Source organism: Ursus maritimus, unplaced genomic scaffold (assembly GCF_017311325.1).
Source record: "Ursus maritimus isolate PB19 unplaced genomic scaffold, ASM1731132v1 scaffold_31, whole genome shotgun sequence".
Lineage (NCBI taxonomy): Eukaryota > Metazoa > Chordata > Mammalia > Carnivora > Ursidae > Ursus > Ursus maritimus.
The window spans coordinates 10,472,216-10,485,687 of record NW_024425675.1 but is presented as its reverse complement, the minus strand read 5'-3'; the positions used below and the strand labels follow the sequence as shown (position 1 = coordinate 10,485,687).

The 13,472-nt window shown below is 38.9% G+C and overlaps 1 protein-coding gene across 4 annotated transcripts in view; it reads left to right on the top strand.

Moving 5' to 3' along the window:
* Window positions 1–13,472, top strand: part of LOC103680143 (protein adenylyltransferase SelO) — a 34,282-nt gene that overhangs the window by 2,115 nt on the left and 18,695 nt on the right. For 3 of the 4 annotated variants that reach the window (XR_573061.2, XM_008709676.2, XM_008709677.2), the window contains exons 2-10: window positions 2,073–2,191; window positions 2,828–2,956; window positions 5,584–5,648; window positions 5,736–5,792; window positions 5,882–5,980; window positions 6,170–6,237; window positions 8,060–8,147; window positions 10,352–10,421; window positions 11,406–11,478. Coding sequence is in view for 3 of the 4 variants with exons in the window: in XM_008709676.2 (XP_008707898.1) it covers window positions 2,073–2,191; window positions 2,828–2,956; window positions 5,584–5,648; window positions 5,736–5,792; window positions 5,882–5,980; window positions 6,170–6,237; window positions 8,060–8,147; window positions 10,352–10,421; window positions 11,406–11,478 (768 nt within the window). In the remaining variant the exon portion in view is untranslated. The remainder of the gene's footprint in view (window positions 1–2,072; window positions 2,192–2,827; window positions 2,957–5,583; window positions 5,649–5,735; window positions 5,793–5,881; window positions 5,981–6,169; window positions 6,238–8,059; window positions 8,148–10,351; window positions 10,422–11,405; window positions 11,479–13,472) is intronic. The other variant, XM_008709678.2, reaches the window with a different exon arrangement.

The window sequence follows — 13,472 nt, the reverse complement described above, 5'->3', positions numbered from 1 at the left end:
ATATATATATATATATATATATATATATATATCTCATAGTACTGCCTGAAAACATCTCATCCTGATGTTATTAGCTAAATGATCAACGAATTATCAAGGTAACTGTGGTAAGAACATTTTTTGAGAGAAGAGGTTCAGACATCATTGCATTGAAAGATTAACGGTTTTTGTGGATTTCATATTCTTAGGCAAAACTGAACGCTAAAGAATTTAATTTTGGAATTACTGATTTCTCTGAGATGTTAAGATAAAGACAATATATATTTGGAATTTTGTCTTGGGTTGGGTTTGTGGTCTATGACTGATTCTTTGGTTACAGTGTAACGAGGGTGAGGGCTGGGGACCTCTGAAGCAGTTGACTCTTTTGTTCCATAGCCAATGATTAAATGTATTGGCTGGTCAACTGCCTTGCCAAAATGTGAATCAGTCAGTCCAAAACCGTGAGTATTAATGAACAGTATATACTGTCTGTGCTCTGGTAAAATGTTAGGGCATCATAATAAATGCATAAACTGTAATTTGGTCTGTTTCTACATTATGGCTCCCCTAAAAAGACAAGAAAATACACTGTTGGATCTTCTACTTTTAATCATATTGACAGGTTTCTGTGGTGAATGCTGAAATCAGCTCTTTTTGGCTGACAACCCATTTGTTTCCCATGATATGCCTTTTATACCATGTATTTAGGGGAAAATATGAAGGTTAAATCTGGTCCACATTTGCCTGTTTTTATACTCATCTGGGAAAGATAGAAGATTACTTTTATTTCTGTTATAACTTACATTTGGTTCACCTAGGCTTGGGTGGGATAAATAGAAGTTAATCTGAACAGTTGGATAAATTGTCTTGATGTCACCTTTCTCTACTGATTCAAAATATCATTTTCATTATATAGAGAATTCTTAACATTACTTTGGCTGTTTCTGTTCTTTTTATTGAGTCCCTTTGTTCTTTGCATCTATTTTTGGGATAACTATTTTTAATGGTTGTGTTCTTATAATTTATGATAAGAAAATTCTCATTTCTAAAGAATTAGTTTTTATATTTCAAGATTTATACTTTAAGATGATCAGTTGTTTTTTTTAAGATTTTATTTATTTGAGAGAGAGAGAGAGAGAGAGCAGGCAAGCAGGAGGAGCAGTAGAGGGAGAGGGAGAAGCAGGCTCCCCACTGAGTAGGGAGCCAGACCCCAGGACCCTGGGATCATGCTCTGAGCCCAAGGCAGACGCTTAACCGACTGAGCCACCCAAGCCCCCCTAAAATGATCTGTTTCTTAAAAAAATCCTACTAGGTTGTTGGTTGGGTTTCCCTATGTTTATTAAATAATTTGGTTACACTAACGTCTTCACAATATATTCTCTATCCAGAAACAAGTTTTTGTGTCCCCTTGTTTTGTGATTTTAGTAACACACCTACCCTCTTCTGTTTGTTTGTTTGTTTGTTTTAATTGGTTTGGATTAGGAAAACAGATTAAGATTTTTAAGATTGTACTTAAAATACGTTCTGAGTATCTAAAGCATGTTCAAAACTCTTTTTTTGTACAGCTTTAAAATAAGGTCCATGTGCTTTAGCACATGTTTTGTACATTTAGTAAAACATCGGTTGCCTGGTATTAGAGTTTTTTTTTACGTGTATCTGTTTCCTTCAGTAATTATGATTTTCTGAAGGGCAGAAAGAATGTGATTAACTGCCTGATATTTTTTGGTTGGAGTCCACCGAATTGGCTAGTACTGTAATTCTAAAACTGTAATGTAGCTCGCCTCCACTTCATTTATACATTCTTATTTATAATCATATTGTGCATCCGTTGGTCTCCCACGAGTGCAAATCCTCGAAGACAGGGTATGTGTCTTGTTTTAAACTTTTCCCATCTCCCATCTTCTTGGGTGGTTCCATTTACTGTATTATATGAATATTGGATAGATATGGTTGAAAATGACAAAATAGGCTTTAAATAACTAAGTAGGAAGAAAACAGTGGTATAAATTGATTTTCTAGGAATGTTAATGCTGTCTGTGGGACAAATGAGAACATTAAGAAGAGTTGTTGTTGTTGTTGTTGTTTTAATTCAGCCGTGTTGCCAGTTGATCCTGTTCAAGAAAATTATGTTCGTAAAGTGAAAAACTGTATTTTTTCAATTGCCTTCCCTACTCCCTTCAAATCAAGAGTACGTCTTGCAGCAGTTTCAAAGGTTAGGCTTTATTTTTTCACAACAAAAATACTTAATTCATTGTAACTTTTGTCTAAAAAAGATATTCATACCTTTTATAGTTGAATTGTTAGCCTATTGATAAATGATTATCTTTGTGTTTAGAGTTCAGACACTTGGAGAATGTCATTCTTAGAAATCACTTTTTGATACAAATTCCTGGACCCTAGTACTCCGTTTCATCTTAAAGTTATCTTACAAAGAAAATATACTTTTTTTGAAAAAAGGGGACAAATGAGTTCAATTCTTAGAAATGGGCTCTAATAACAAATTATAAATTGCTCTTTCATGATACAATTGGATTTGGGATAGAAGTAGGACATTTACTTTCTCCTAGTTCCTTTAAAGAATGTGTGCTAAGAAAAAATGGTATTTTACTATGCATCACAAGAATTACATAAAAATTTTAAAACTATCTAATAGAACTGATTTTTCCAAAAAGCATAAATAAGCATATAGAGTATGATACATCCCTCATGAGAAAATATTAATGTACTTTTGGAAGAGGTTCATTTTTCTAATTTTCTTCCATCATATCTCTTTTCTCAAAAATTATTAAAGGATTGCTTAAGTCTGTAAGGTCTTCTTGGTTTGTTTTTTTGTTTTTTCCTGCTTCAGGAAGTTCTAGAAGATATTTTGGACCTTGACTTATCTGTCTCAGAAACAGATGATTTTATCCAGCTTGTGAGTGGTGAAAAGATAGTATCTGGGTCCATTCCATTGGCTCACAGATATGGTGGGTACCAGGTATGAGCAGCATCAGCATGACTTCCCTAATATAAATATAATTTACATCTCATTAATGAAGGTTTTTTTTTTTTTACATTAATTCCTCTAATATTAGTGTGTGGAGACTTCGACAAGATGTTTCTAGAAAAATGTGTCATGATAAGATATTTTAATTGGCTGATGTGATTTCTTGCTGTGAGAAAGCTAATGCCCAACTTTCTTTGATGGAATCGAGAAAACTGGGGTAGCACTAATACAAAATTTCTGTGATTTATTGCTAGAGAGCTCATTCAGGGACATTTCAGACAAGAAATGTAGGCAAAGTCAAGTAGCACAAAAAGTCAATATAAAAACCTCAGAAGGATAAAGAGATAATAGTTTTGCCAGGATAGCTGCAGAACAAAGTTTTAGAACTGCTAGAAACTGCTAGAATTTAATCAGGATTAACTGGGGGTGTTATATATGCTGAAGCAATTAAGAAAGAGCCTTCTAGAAATGAAGTTAAGATATTGAAGCAAGTTCAGGTTGTGGTATCTGACGAAGTTAAAAAAAAATAGGAGAAAGTGAAGGAACACAGGATCAATTGTTGAACTTGCTGTGACTTTCCTATGAACTAGATAAGATGAACAGTCTGGTTGTCTGGGGGCTGGTTTACTTTGGAATATATTTTAGGACAAGTAGCAAAGTATAATAGGGTTGGAGTAAGGATTAAATTAAGAAATATGAAAAGTGAAAAGTGCTTCCATGATAGCTATTATAATAATGATAATATCAGGCTCTGGTTTGTTGGGGGCATTTAATTCCTTTTAGATCTTTGTTGCTTTCCTTCTTCAATGTCCTAAGAAGCAAAAGTATCATGGAAGCTAAGCTAACATAAGCTGAGAAGCAAAGTGACATAGACCTTTAGAACTGCAAAAGACTTCAGGGGTCATCTATGACAAACTTGAACCTCCGTGTCGTGATCCGTAACGTGCAAGGGTTGACCAGGTCCATTCCAGGAACTGCGAGAAGGGATGTGGCAAAGAAATCCGCTTAATTTTACTTAACACCCCATTTTCCAAACATACTTGACTGTAGGGTATTGTTGTGATTTGTTCTTAAGTAATAATTATTAACATTTTGCCGAACTATGTTTTTCCATTTCGAAACTTCTGGACAAGATGATCCTTATGGTTTTTTCTAGCTCCCAAATATAGGGATTCCATAGTTCAAAAAGCCATTCCCCATATAGGTTAAATTTATCAGATAGCATTTTGTGCTGGTCCTCGCATGTACTGTTAGAGTACAAACGCAGACCTTAAGCCCTGCAGAGTTTTGTTAAGGTGTATTTTTTTGTAGGGTGGTTTTTTTTTTTTTTGATAGTATAGTAAATTAGATTTTAAAAATCAATTTCATGTTTCATCTCTTGGTTCATCTCTTGAAATTATAAAGATTTATTTCTAAGGATGGGTTTGCCATTTTGAACAGTAAATCATTTCTCTTTTATTAATAGAGAACTACCTTCTTGTTTCCCCTGACTTCACTCCTAGCTCTGGATTCACCATTCTTTCTACTTTTTCATGGTGTGGGATATACCTAATGTATTGTCGACTTTAGAAATTGCCAGAGTATGCTGAGAGCACCTCTCAGATTTGTGCTCTTCGAGGTATTAGGTAGCTAAAATTAATGGTGATCTGTGCCTGGTTAAGATGAAAAAGTAAAATACTGGGTAGATTTTTCTCAAGTTCATGTTTTTCTATCAGAACTATCAACAGTTTAAATATTCCACACCTGTTTATAGAACTCCTTTTATTGCCAGGAGCTATGATGGTGAATGAGACCTTCCCCCTTTGCTCTGATTGCTAATACTCTAGGGGAGGGGATAAAGAAATCTAATAACATCACGGTCACGATAGGGGTAGGCATAGGAGTTATGGGAACTCCCAGAACCCTCCTAGTCCCAGGAAGTCAGAGACATCTTTCTGGTGGAAGTAACATGCATGTGGGAAATGGAACAGTGTCTAAGCCAGCAATTCAGTGTTGGTAATGATAATTATTACCGTCTTCTGAGCACTTGCATATGTCGGACATAGTACAGGGCATCCGCTGGCATTCATTCTTACAACAACCTGGCAAGGGTCATCCCATTTTACAGAAATGAAAGGTCAGTCTCAGTGGGATTAAGTAACTCAAATTCCCGTAGCTGGTAAATGGCATACCTGGGAGTCGGGCAACCGCAAACAGAAAATGTTGGGAACAGCTAACTGTAAGTTCAAAAGCAATTTTCCAGTTATAAGTATTTTCTTGATTTTACATTGCATACATATACTATAGGCAAACTTTCTATGAATAAATTGTTCCGAGTTCATATTCTGGAATTAAATAGATCAATAGGTCAGTTCTAAATATTCTACACCTAACAAACTTGAGCTCAGCTGTAAGATGATGAAGTTAATTATATGTCTCAAATTTATATTTTGAAAAGGAATTTCACTTATGTTTTATTGACTGAATTTTTTTCACCTTTGTTCTAGTTGTTGATTATTATAATTCTAAAAATGTAATACCCCATTCTCAATTTTGACAAAATAACTTTGGCTATAATATTACTATGAAAGCTTTAAAAAAGGGTAATAAGCATGAATAATTTTCTTTTTCTCCTTTAGTTTGGGATATGGGCAGGTCAGCTTGGGGATGGAAGAGCCCACCTTATTGGAATTTACACAAACAGGTACCACATGTTTTCTGATATAATAGCTTTTCTGCTAAATATTAGTACGGATCTTTGAATACTAAGATTTCTTCATTGTTGTTGAAGGCAGGGTGAAAAGTGGGAGCTCCAATTAAAAGGCTCGGGAAAGACCCCATACTCCCGGTACAGTTTGATATTTTTTTAGTCATCTAAATAAAAATTGATGTTGTCTTCATTACAACTGAAAATCTTTTTTCTCTTATTTGCCCTAGAAATGGTGATGGCAGAGCTGTTCTTCGTTCCTCAGTGAGAGAATTTTTATGCAGCGAGGCCATGCACTCTCTTGGAATTCCAACCAGCAGAGCTGCAAGGTAAGTCCTTTTTCCTTGAAGCTAACTTTCAAGACTACATCATGTTATCTGCAGGCACGTGTCAGTAAACTGAGCCGATAAATCTCTGGTAGCGTGATTTCTTATCGTTTCTTATGGTTTTAGGCACTTCTTGGTAGCTTGCTAGCAGCTAATATGTAACTTTAATTGTTGGGTTCTCTTACGTTTCAGTCTGGTTGTCAGTGATGATGAAGTATGGAGAGGTCAGCTCTACAATGGAAACATTGTGAAAGAACGAGGTAATGATAATTTTTAGAATACGGACATAAAATTAGGCTAAGTTCTTAAAGAAGAACAGATCCTGGACCTCTTTGCGGTCTTCTTAAAAAATGACCCGGGATTCTTCAAGATGTAATTGCAGCATTAGAATATTACCGTAGGGGGGGCGCCTGGGTGGCACAGCGGTTAAGCGTCTGCCTTTGGCTCAGGGCGTGATCCCAGTGTTATGGGATCGAGCCCCACATCAGGCTCCTCCGCTATGAGCCTGCTTCTTCCTCTCCCACTCCCCCTGCTTGTGTTCCCTCTCTCGCTGGCTGTCTCTATCTCTGTCGAATAAATAAATAAATAAAATCTTAAAAAAAAAAAAAAAAAAGAATATTACCGTAGGGTATCCTGCCCCACATCCTTACGTCACTAGCCCTTCGGTTTCAAACAGTAGACAGCTGGGAAGTGAACAAAAATGCTTATGCACAGCCAGCAAAATGGACACGAAAGCTCATACACTTTCTTCTGAGGAGAGCCCCTCAGACCTTTCCTCAGAGCCTGATTGCTCCTACTTCATGCTCCCTTCCAATCGGTTCAGTTAACTTTTTCCTCAGCCTTTAGTAAGCCAAAAAAAAAAAAAAAAGATTAGGAAGGGGTGAGGAGTGTGCTGTAGGGCGGCAAAGAGAAACAGCGAGAGAAACTTGACCTTGAATCTCTGGGGCGGGAAGAGCCCTGAAAATCGATAATAAATGTATTTTATTTTATATGTATATATGTATGTATGTATGTAAGCTCTACACCAACGTGGGGCTTGCGCTCACTGCCCCGAGATCAAGAGTCACGTGCTAATAATAAACTTATTCAACGGTTTAGAAAGCAGAGCTGTTGAGGGCTGCCGATACCCTACCTGCCCTGTTGGGTCCTCCGGACATCACTGTAGGACGGGGCAGCATCGTGCTCACTGATGTTCACGGTGATTCACGAGTGCACGAGTTATGTTCTTGATACTTAGTGCCTAGTATGTTTTGACAAGATTCTCATAAAAAACAGCCCCCCTAAAGTATTCATGCTTAACGGAGTTAAGGGTTATTTATCTTTGAAATTAGGAAGGATTTCGGTCGGGGGAGAAGAAGGAGCGCGCCCGCACGTGGGGCGGGGACTAGCACAAAGGCCCGGAGGTAGCAGTGAGTGGGACCGTCTGGAAGGGCAACGCACCGAGGCAGGAGGCTTTGCTGCCTGGGATTGACTTCACCTTGACATCCAAACACACGGAAGTACAGCATTCCTATTCAGAAAAAGAACATGAATTCTCTTTACTAATTGTATTACTAATGTCTGTAGTCAAAACAGGAGGTGGCAATAGAAGGCTGCAAACACTAACACAAAAATGCATAGATTCACTTTATTTCTTCCGTGCATGCATATAACATATGCAAACATTTATTTATTGAAGTTGATTTTCAATGAGTTACACCAAGAGAAGGCACTTGCAGGGACTATGCCATGGAAATCATCCACTGATTCCCTATCTCAAGATGAAGTACAGGGAAAAGGTCCCAACAGAGGAGACAGTGGGAATCCCATGTTGGGAGCCTAACAGTTGAACTGAGCAGCCTTTAGTGAGGTTGGGACCTTAGTATTTCTGCAAGTGTTGTGGTTTCTGACATTCTAACTGATTCAAGGCTTAAAGAAATAGAGAAAAATCCTTGATCCTTTCTGGGGTATAAATTTGTTGCTTTTCTGATAAATTTGGTTCCTGTGTTATTTTTTACTAAAATAATTTGAATTTTCAGAAAAGCATATTATGCTATATTTACATAGTTTAAAATAATTTATGCTAAAGTGTGTGTTTTTCAGGTGCAGTAGTGCTGCGTGTTGCAAAATCATGGTTCAGAATTGGATCGTTAGAAATTTTGGCTCATTATGGTGAGCTGGATTTACTAAGGTTAGAAAATGACTTTTGTTTTTAAATGATAGAAGACTTTTAAAAAATGCTTATGTGAGTGCTGTGAAGTTAAAATATTTTTGGTTTTCTTGTAAGTAAAACCAAATATTTCAATTAATAAATATTTTTTAACGCTTGCTATGTATGGGTTTCCTAGGAGGCCAAAAGAAGTGTGAGACCCCGTAGACCCTTTGCTCAAGGAATTTTTAATCTCATATGCAACCCAGTTTCTTCTGAGGGCCTCTGTGCCGTTCAGAGCCCTGGGTGGAAGTGATTCAACCCCCCCCAAATCCGCAGCCTGCAGAGATCCAAAGATCTCCTTCCAATTTCTGGGATTCCCAGAGTGTGTCTTCTCTCTTATGTCTCTTCTTTCCTGGACTCCGGTTTTGACACACGTGAGATGCCTGCTTTGCTCTGGGTTGACCCACTTGAAACTCAGCCCCTTCACTGGAACAAAAACAATCAAACCAACAGGCAAAATGTACACAAAGCATTTAAGAACAGAGTGTATCTTACTGAAGATTTTTCTGCAGGGAGGACAGAGGATTACTTCAAAAGAGCGAAAGCAACGAATTCTCCCCCATGCATCACACGGTACAGCTTCCAGCATTTTGTGATGTCTTGGTGCCTACAGTGTCTCTACTCACAATTCCAGCTTCCGCAAGCAGACTTAGCAAGATGTGTCTTCAGACAAACATATTTCCTCCTTTAAGAGGAAATCTTCCTTTTGTTAAGATAGTAGTTTTTTTAAAGTCATAAAAAATCATACAGATTCTCTTAGACAAACTAGAATCGTTTGGGAGGTGGATCCTGTATTGCAGTGATCAGCATCATAAATCCAGGTACCTGGTCCATAAGGGTACCGGGAGAAAAGACACGAGGGAAATGAGTCAGCAGAGTAGAGAACTCATCGCACTGGTCAGAGTGGTCTCTGAGTCTCTTACTTTAGCAAATGTTCCCTGAGCTTGTGGTCATCTCGCTTGTGGAGAAGAGTTGTCTACACTCACTGGGCATTATTTCTAACTTCCCATTTGTTTTTTGGGTCACTTCTGCTTGGATTCACAGTGTCACTGAAATTGTTCCATCTGATGGTAATACTTCCATTATAGTTCACTTATCTCTCTGACATTTGATGTATATTAGTGACCGCCGCCTCCTGAAAATCTCTCCATTGGTTCACATAACCACGGACATATTCTTTTTTGTTTCCCAAATACCTGCAACAGTTCTTGACATATAAGCACTTACTCACCTGGTTAAATTATTAAATGATTAGAAAAAAATAGGGGCGCCTGGGTGGCACAGCGGTTAAGCGTCTGCCTTCAGCTCAGGGCGTGATCCCGGCGTTACGGGATCGAGCCCCACGTCAGGCTCCTCATCAGGCTCCTCCACTATGAGCCTGCTTCTTCCTCTCCCACTCCCCCTGCTTGTGTTCCCTCTCTCGCTGGCTGTCTCTATCTCTGTCAAATAAATAAATAAAATCTTAAAGAAAATATATATATATATACACAAACTCGAACCCACTCCTTTTGTTTTGACTGACTTTTAGAAATTCCCAGGTCACATCTACAACCCCCCATTTTTTTCTGGCTTCTTTCTTATCCAGTGCATTAAACACTATAGTTAGTGGACAAGTCAGTTAAAATAGGGAATAAAAAAATATGATGCACAGACAACTTAAATACTTCAAGTTCAAACATTGGACAGTTTTTTGCCACCCCCCCCCCTTTGCGAAGCCTTATGTGACCCTGCAGACATAAATAATCGTTCCCTGCTCTGTTATCTTTGTATCTTTTATAGTGTTCTGTTATTGCATGTGTTACACTGTAATGTCAGTATTTCTTCCTGTGTTCTTCTCCCTGACGGGCTCTGTGTTCGTTGAGGTTTGGGTCCTCTGGGTCTGGGGTTTGGCCTCCTTTCCCCCAGTACTTGCACCTGGCGGGGCATATGGCAGGTGCGCACTGGACGTTTACTGAACTAATCGGCATTTGTAATATAACATGGTGGAATCTAATTTTGTCTTAGAAACACATTCCCAGTTTTGACTGGTGTTGAGGAAGTATTTCTCTATGGCTGTTTTGAGTGTAAAATCTTATTTTAATTTCTGAACATTTTAAGCTTGAATCTCATGGCTTCCTGGATGTCACAGGCAGATTGAGATGATTTGATACTGAGGGACACTGATGCTCTCTCCTTCTCTCCAGGACATTATTGGACTTCATCATACGGGAGCATTTCCCCTCAGTGAAGGTCACAGAACCAAACAGATATGTGGTAAGTTTTTAAAGAGAAAGGTCAGTACTAGGTTTTCTCTCTTGGCCCGCCAACATCAACGGTTACAACTCAGAACTTAACTAAAGGTAGGAAAGGAAACGGAGAGCACTTTGAACATTTTGTGAGAGGAGGAGAAGGTGAACCACTTCGCACACAAGGCATAGGTGAGAAAGGTGGTTTGACAGGCGTCTGGAGAGAAGGAGCAGGCGCTGCAGCGTCCTGACTCCAACGCTGTGTTTTGTGCGTGTGTTGTATAACTTGGTCCCACATGTTCTTTTCTCACACATGAGAAATACAGATATTTCTATTGTCGTAGTTCTGAAAGAAGCACAACACATAACAGGAAAATGTGATTTTCTATTCTTGTGGAGATGATTTGGTCTTCATAACCCTCTTTCATTCTCTTAGCAGCCACAGAGAAGGGAATTCCGTTATTTTTCTTGGTGACTCATTTCAAAGTTTAAGAACTCACTTTGCTTACATTTAACTCTCTTGTGCTGAATTCTATTGCTTTTCCTGCTCTTATTGGACATGGAGAAGGCCTGGTCGTTATACTGTGTCCGAGCCTTTATATATTGTATCTCGGTGACTCATTCCACATTCTTCCATTTTTTTCATACATCTGCTAATTTCCATTCCTTTAGTCATCTTTTGGCACGCTGAATTCTTTCCGTGTTCTCCTTGTGCCTTAGCAGAATATCCTAAAAGAGTATACATTCCTGGGGCGCCTGGGTGGCACAGCGGTTAAGCGTCTGCCTTCGGCTCAGGGCGTGATCCTGGCGTTATAGGATCGAGCCCCACGTCAGGCTCCTCCGCTATGAGCCTGCTTCTTCCTCTCCCACTCCCCCTGCTTGTGTTCCCTCTCTCGCTGGCTGTCTCTATCTCTGTCTAATAAATAAATAAAATCTTTAAAAAATAAATAAATAAATAAATAAAAGAGTATACATTCCTGAAAATCTGAAAAATTTCTTGATTTTATTTTAGGATTTTTTCTCTATTGTGGTATCAAAGACGGCACGACTCATGGCCTTGTGGATGTCTGTTGGTTTTGCTCATGGTAAGTCATCCATCAGGAAAATGAAACATCAGTAGTCATTTTCCTGATGGGAAAGTAGAGTTAATTTGTTGAAGCAGAAGACTTCTTTTTTGTGTACTTCAAAATATTCCTGCTGATGAGCTTCTTAACATTTAGTGTATGAGTTTGTTTTTAGCAACAGAGAAACAATTTTCGTGCATTTAAAATGGTTTTGAGTGGAACAATATACACCAGACAGAAGAAGCATCCTCCATTCAATGAGGATGTGATTACCTGTAAAACTTTCTTTTTTAAAAAAAGATTTTATTTATTTATTTATTTGTTTATTTATTTATTTTAGGGAACAAGCAGAGTGAGGGGCAGGGGGAGGGAGAGGGACAAGCAGACTCCACGCTGAGCACAGAGCCGGACTCTGAAAGCTGCACTTGATTTCACAATCCCAAGATCAAGACCAGAGTCAAAGTCAAGAGTTGGACGCTTAACCAACTGAACAACCCAGGCGCCCTGGCCTATAAACCTTTTAAACTTTGTGGCTACATGTATCATATTTAGGTCTCTTTAAAGCTGTTTTTATTTTTTATTTATTTATTTATTTGTTTATTTATTTTTAAAATATTTTATTTATTTATTTGACAGAGATAGAGACAGCCAGCGAGAGAGGGAACACAAGCAGGGGGAGTGGGAGAGGAAGAAGCAGGCTTCCCGCGGAGGAACCCGATGCGGGGCTCGATCCCAGAACGCCGGGATCATGCCCTGAGCCGAAGGCAGATGCTTAATGACTGAGCCACAGGTGTCCCTAAAGCTGTTTTTAAAATCTTATTTATAAAAGCACTGCATGCTATGGTAAAGAATTATAAGTATAGAGTGCTTGGGTGGCTCAGTTGGTTAAGCGTCTGCCTTGGGCTCAGGTCATGATCTCAGAGTCCTGACATCGAGTCCTGCGTCAGGCTCCCTGATCGGTGGGGGGTCTGCTTCTCCCTCTGCCCCTCCTCCCACCCGTGCTCACACACGCTCTGTCTCTCTCTCTTTCTCTCTCTGGCTCACTCTCTCTCTCAAATAAAAAAAATCTTAAAAAACAAATTGAAAGTAGAGAGAAGTGAGTGCGAATTCCATTCTCCAGGGTAATCATTATTAACCATTTCATATCAATTCTTTTGGACTCTTTTGGGATGATATTCATACACCTCCTGTGACAAAAGCAGGGCTGGCTTGTGTGTTTGAAGCCTTTTAGTGTGTGAAGTTGCATAAGAAGGAATATCTGCCTCAACTAAGAATAACTGAAAAACAAACCGTGTATGTCCTAATGTCTCTAGATAAATACCAAAGAGAATCCCACATTGCAAAACTTCTTGAAATCTGCTTAGTTTATCACATGCATACTCTGTGTATCTCTCTTGGGGTGGGTTGGGGTAGGGAGAGCCGGGTAGGTGTTTCAGAGTTTTTGCTACTATGAACCAGTGACTGCCTTGCAACTGTATCTTCCTATTCCTGAAGGTGACTTTTGAGGACAAACCGCTAACGTGGAATGGCTGGGTCAGAGAGTCTGTACATTTAACATTTTGATAAACAGGGCCCTGTTGCTCTGAAAAAGGTTGAAACCCTATATTGGACAGAGTTGCCAAATATCCTGTATCAGGCTGGCATATCCATTCCCCAGCTCCCTCCTACCCCACACTCCTGCCGCCAGCCCCCTCGGCTGGGAGGCCGCACTCCCTCCCCACTCTGCTAGTGGCCTCCAGCTGATGACAGTAACGGGCGCGCACATCCGTATTTTCCCCTTTTCCCATCCTTTGAAAATGAATTAATCTTATTCCTTTACTAGTTTCACTTCCATTCCAAGTAGCCTATATTTTTTTAGAACAAATGCAAGAAATTGAGGATAAGTAAGAAGAAGTTGTATTTCTTGGGGCTTTTGTTCCTGCAGTATTTGAAATCTTTGTGTGGGGGGGTATAAAACAAAAGGCTAAATTTAGTTAAAGGATGTAGTTTGAATATATATTAAGCTATTTAACATC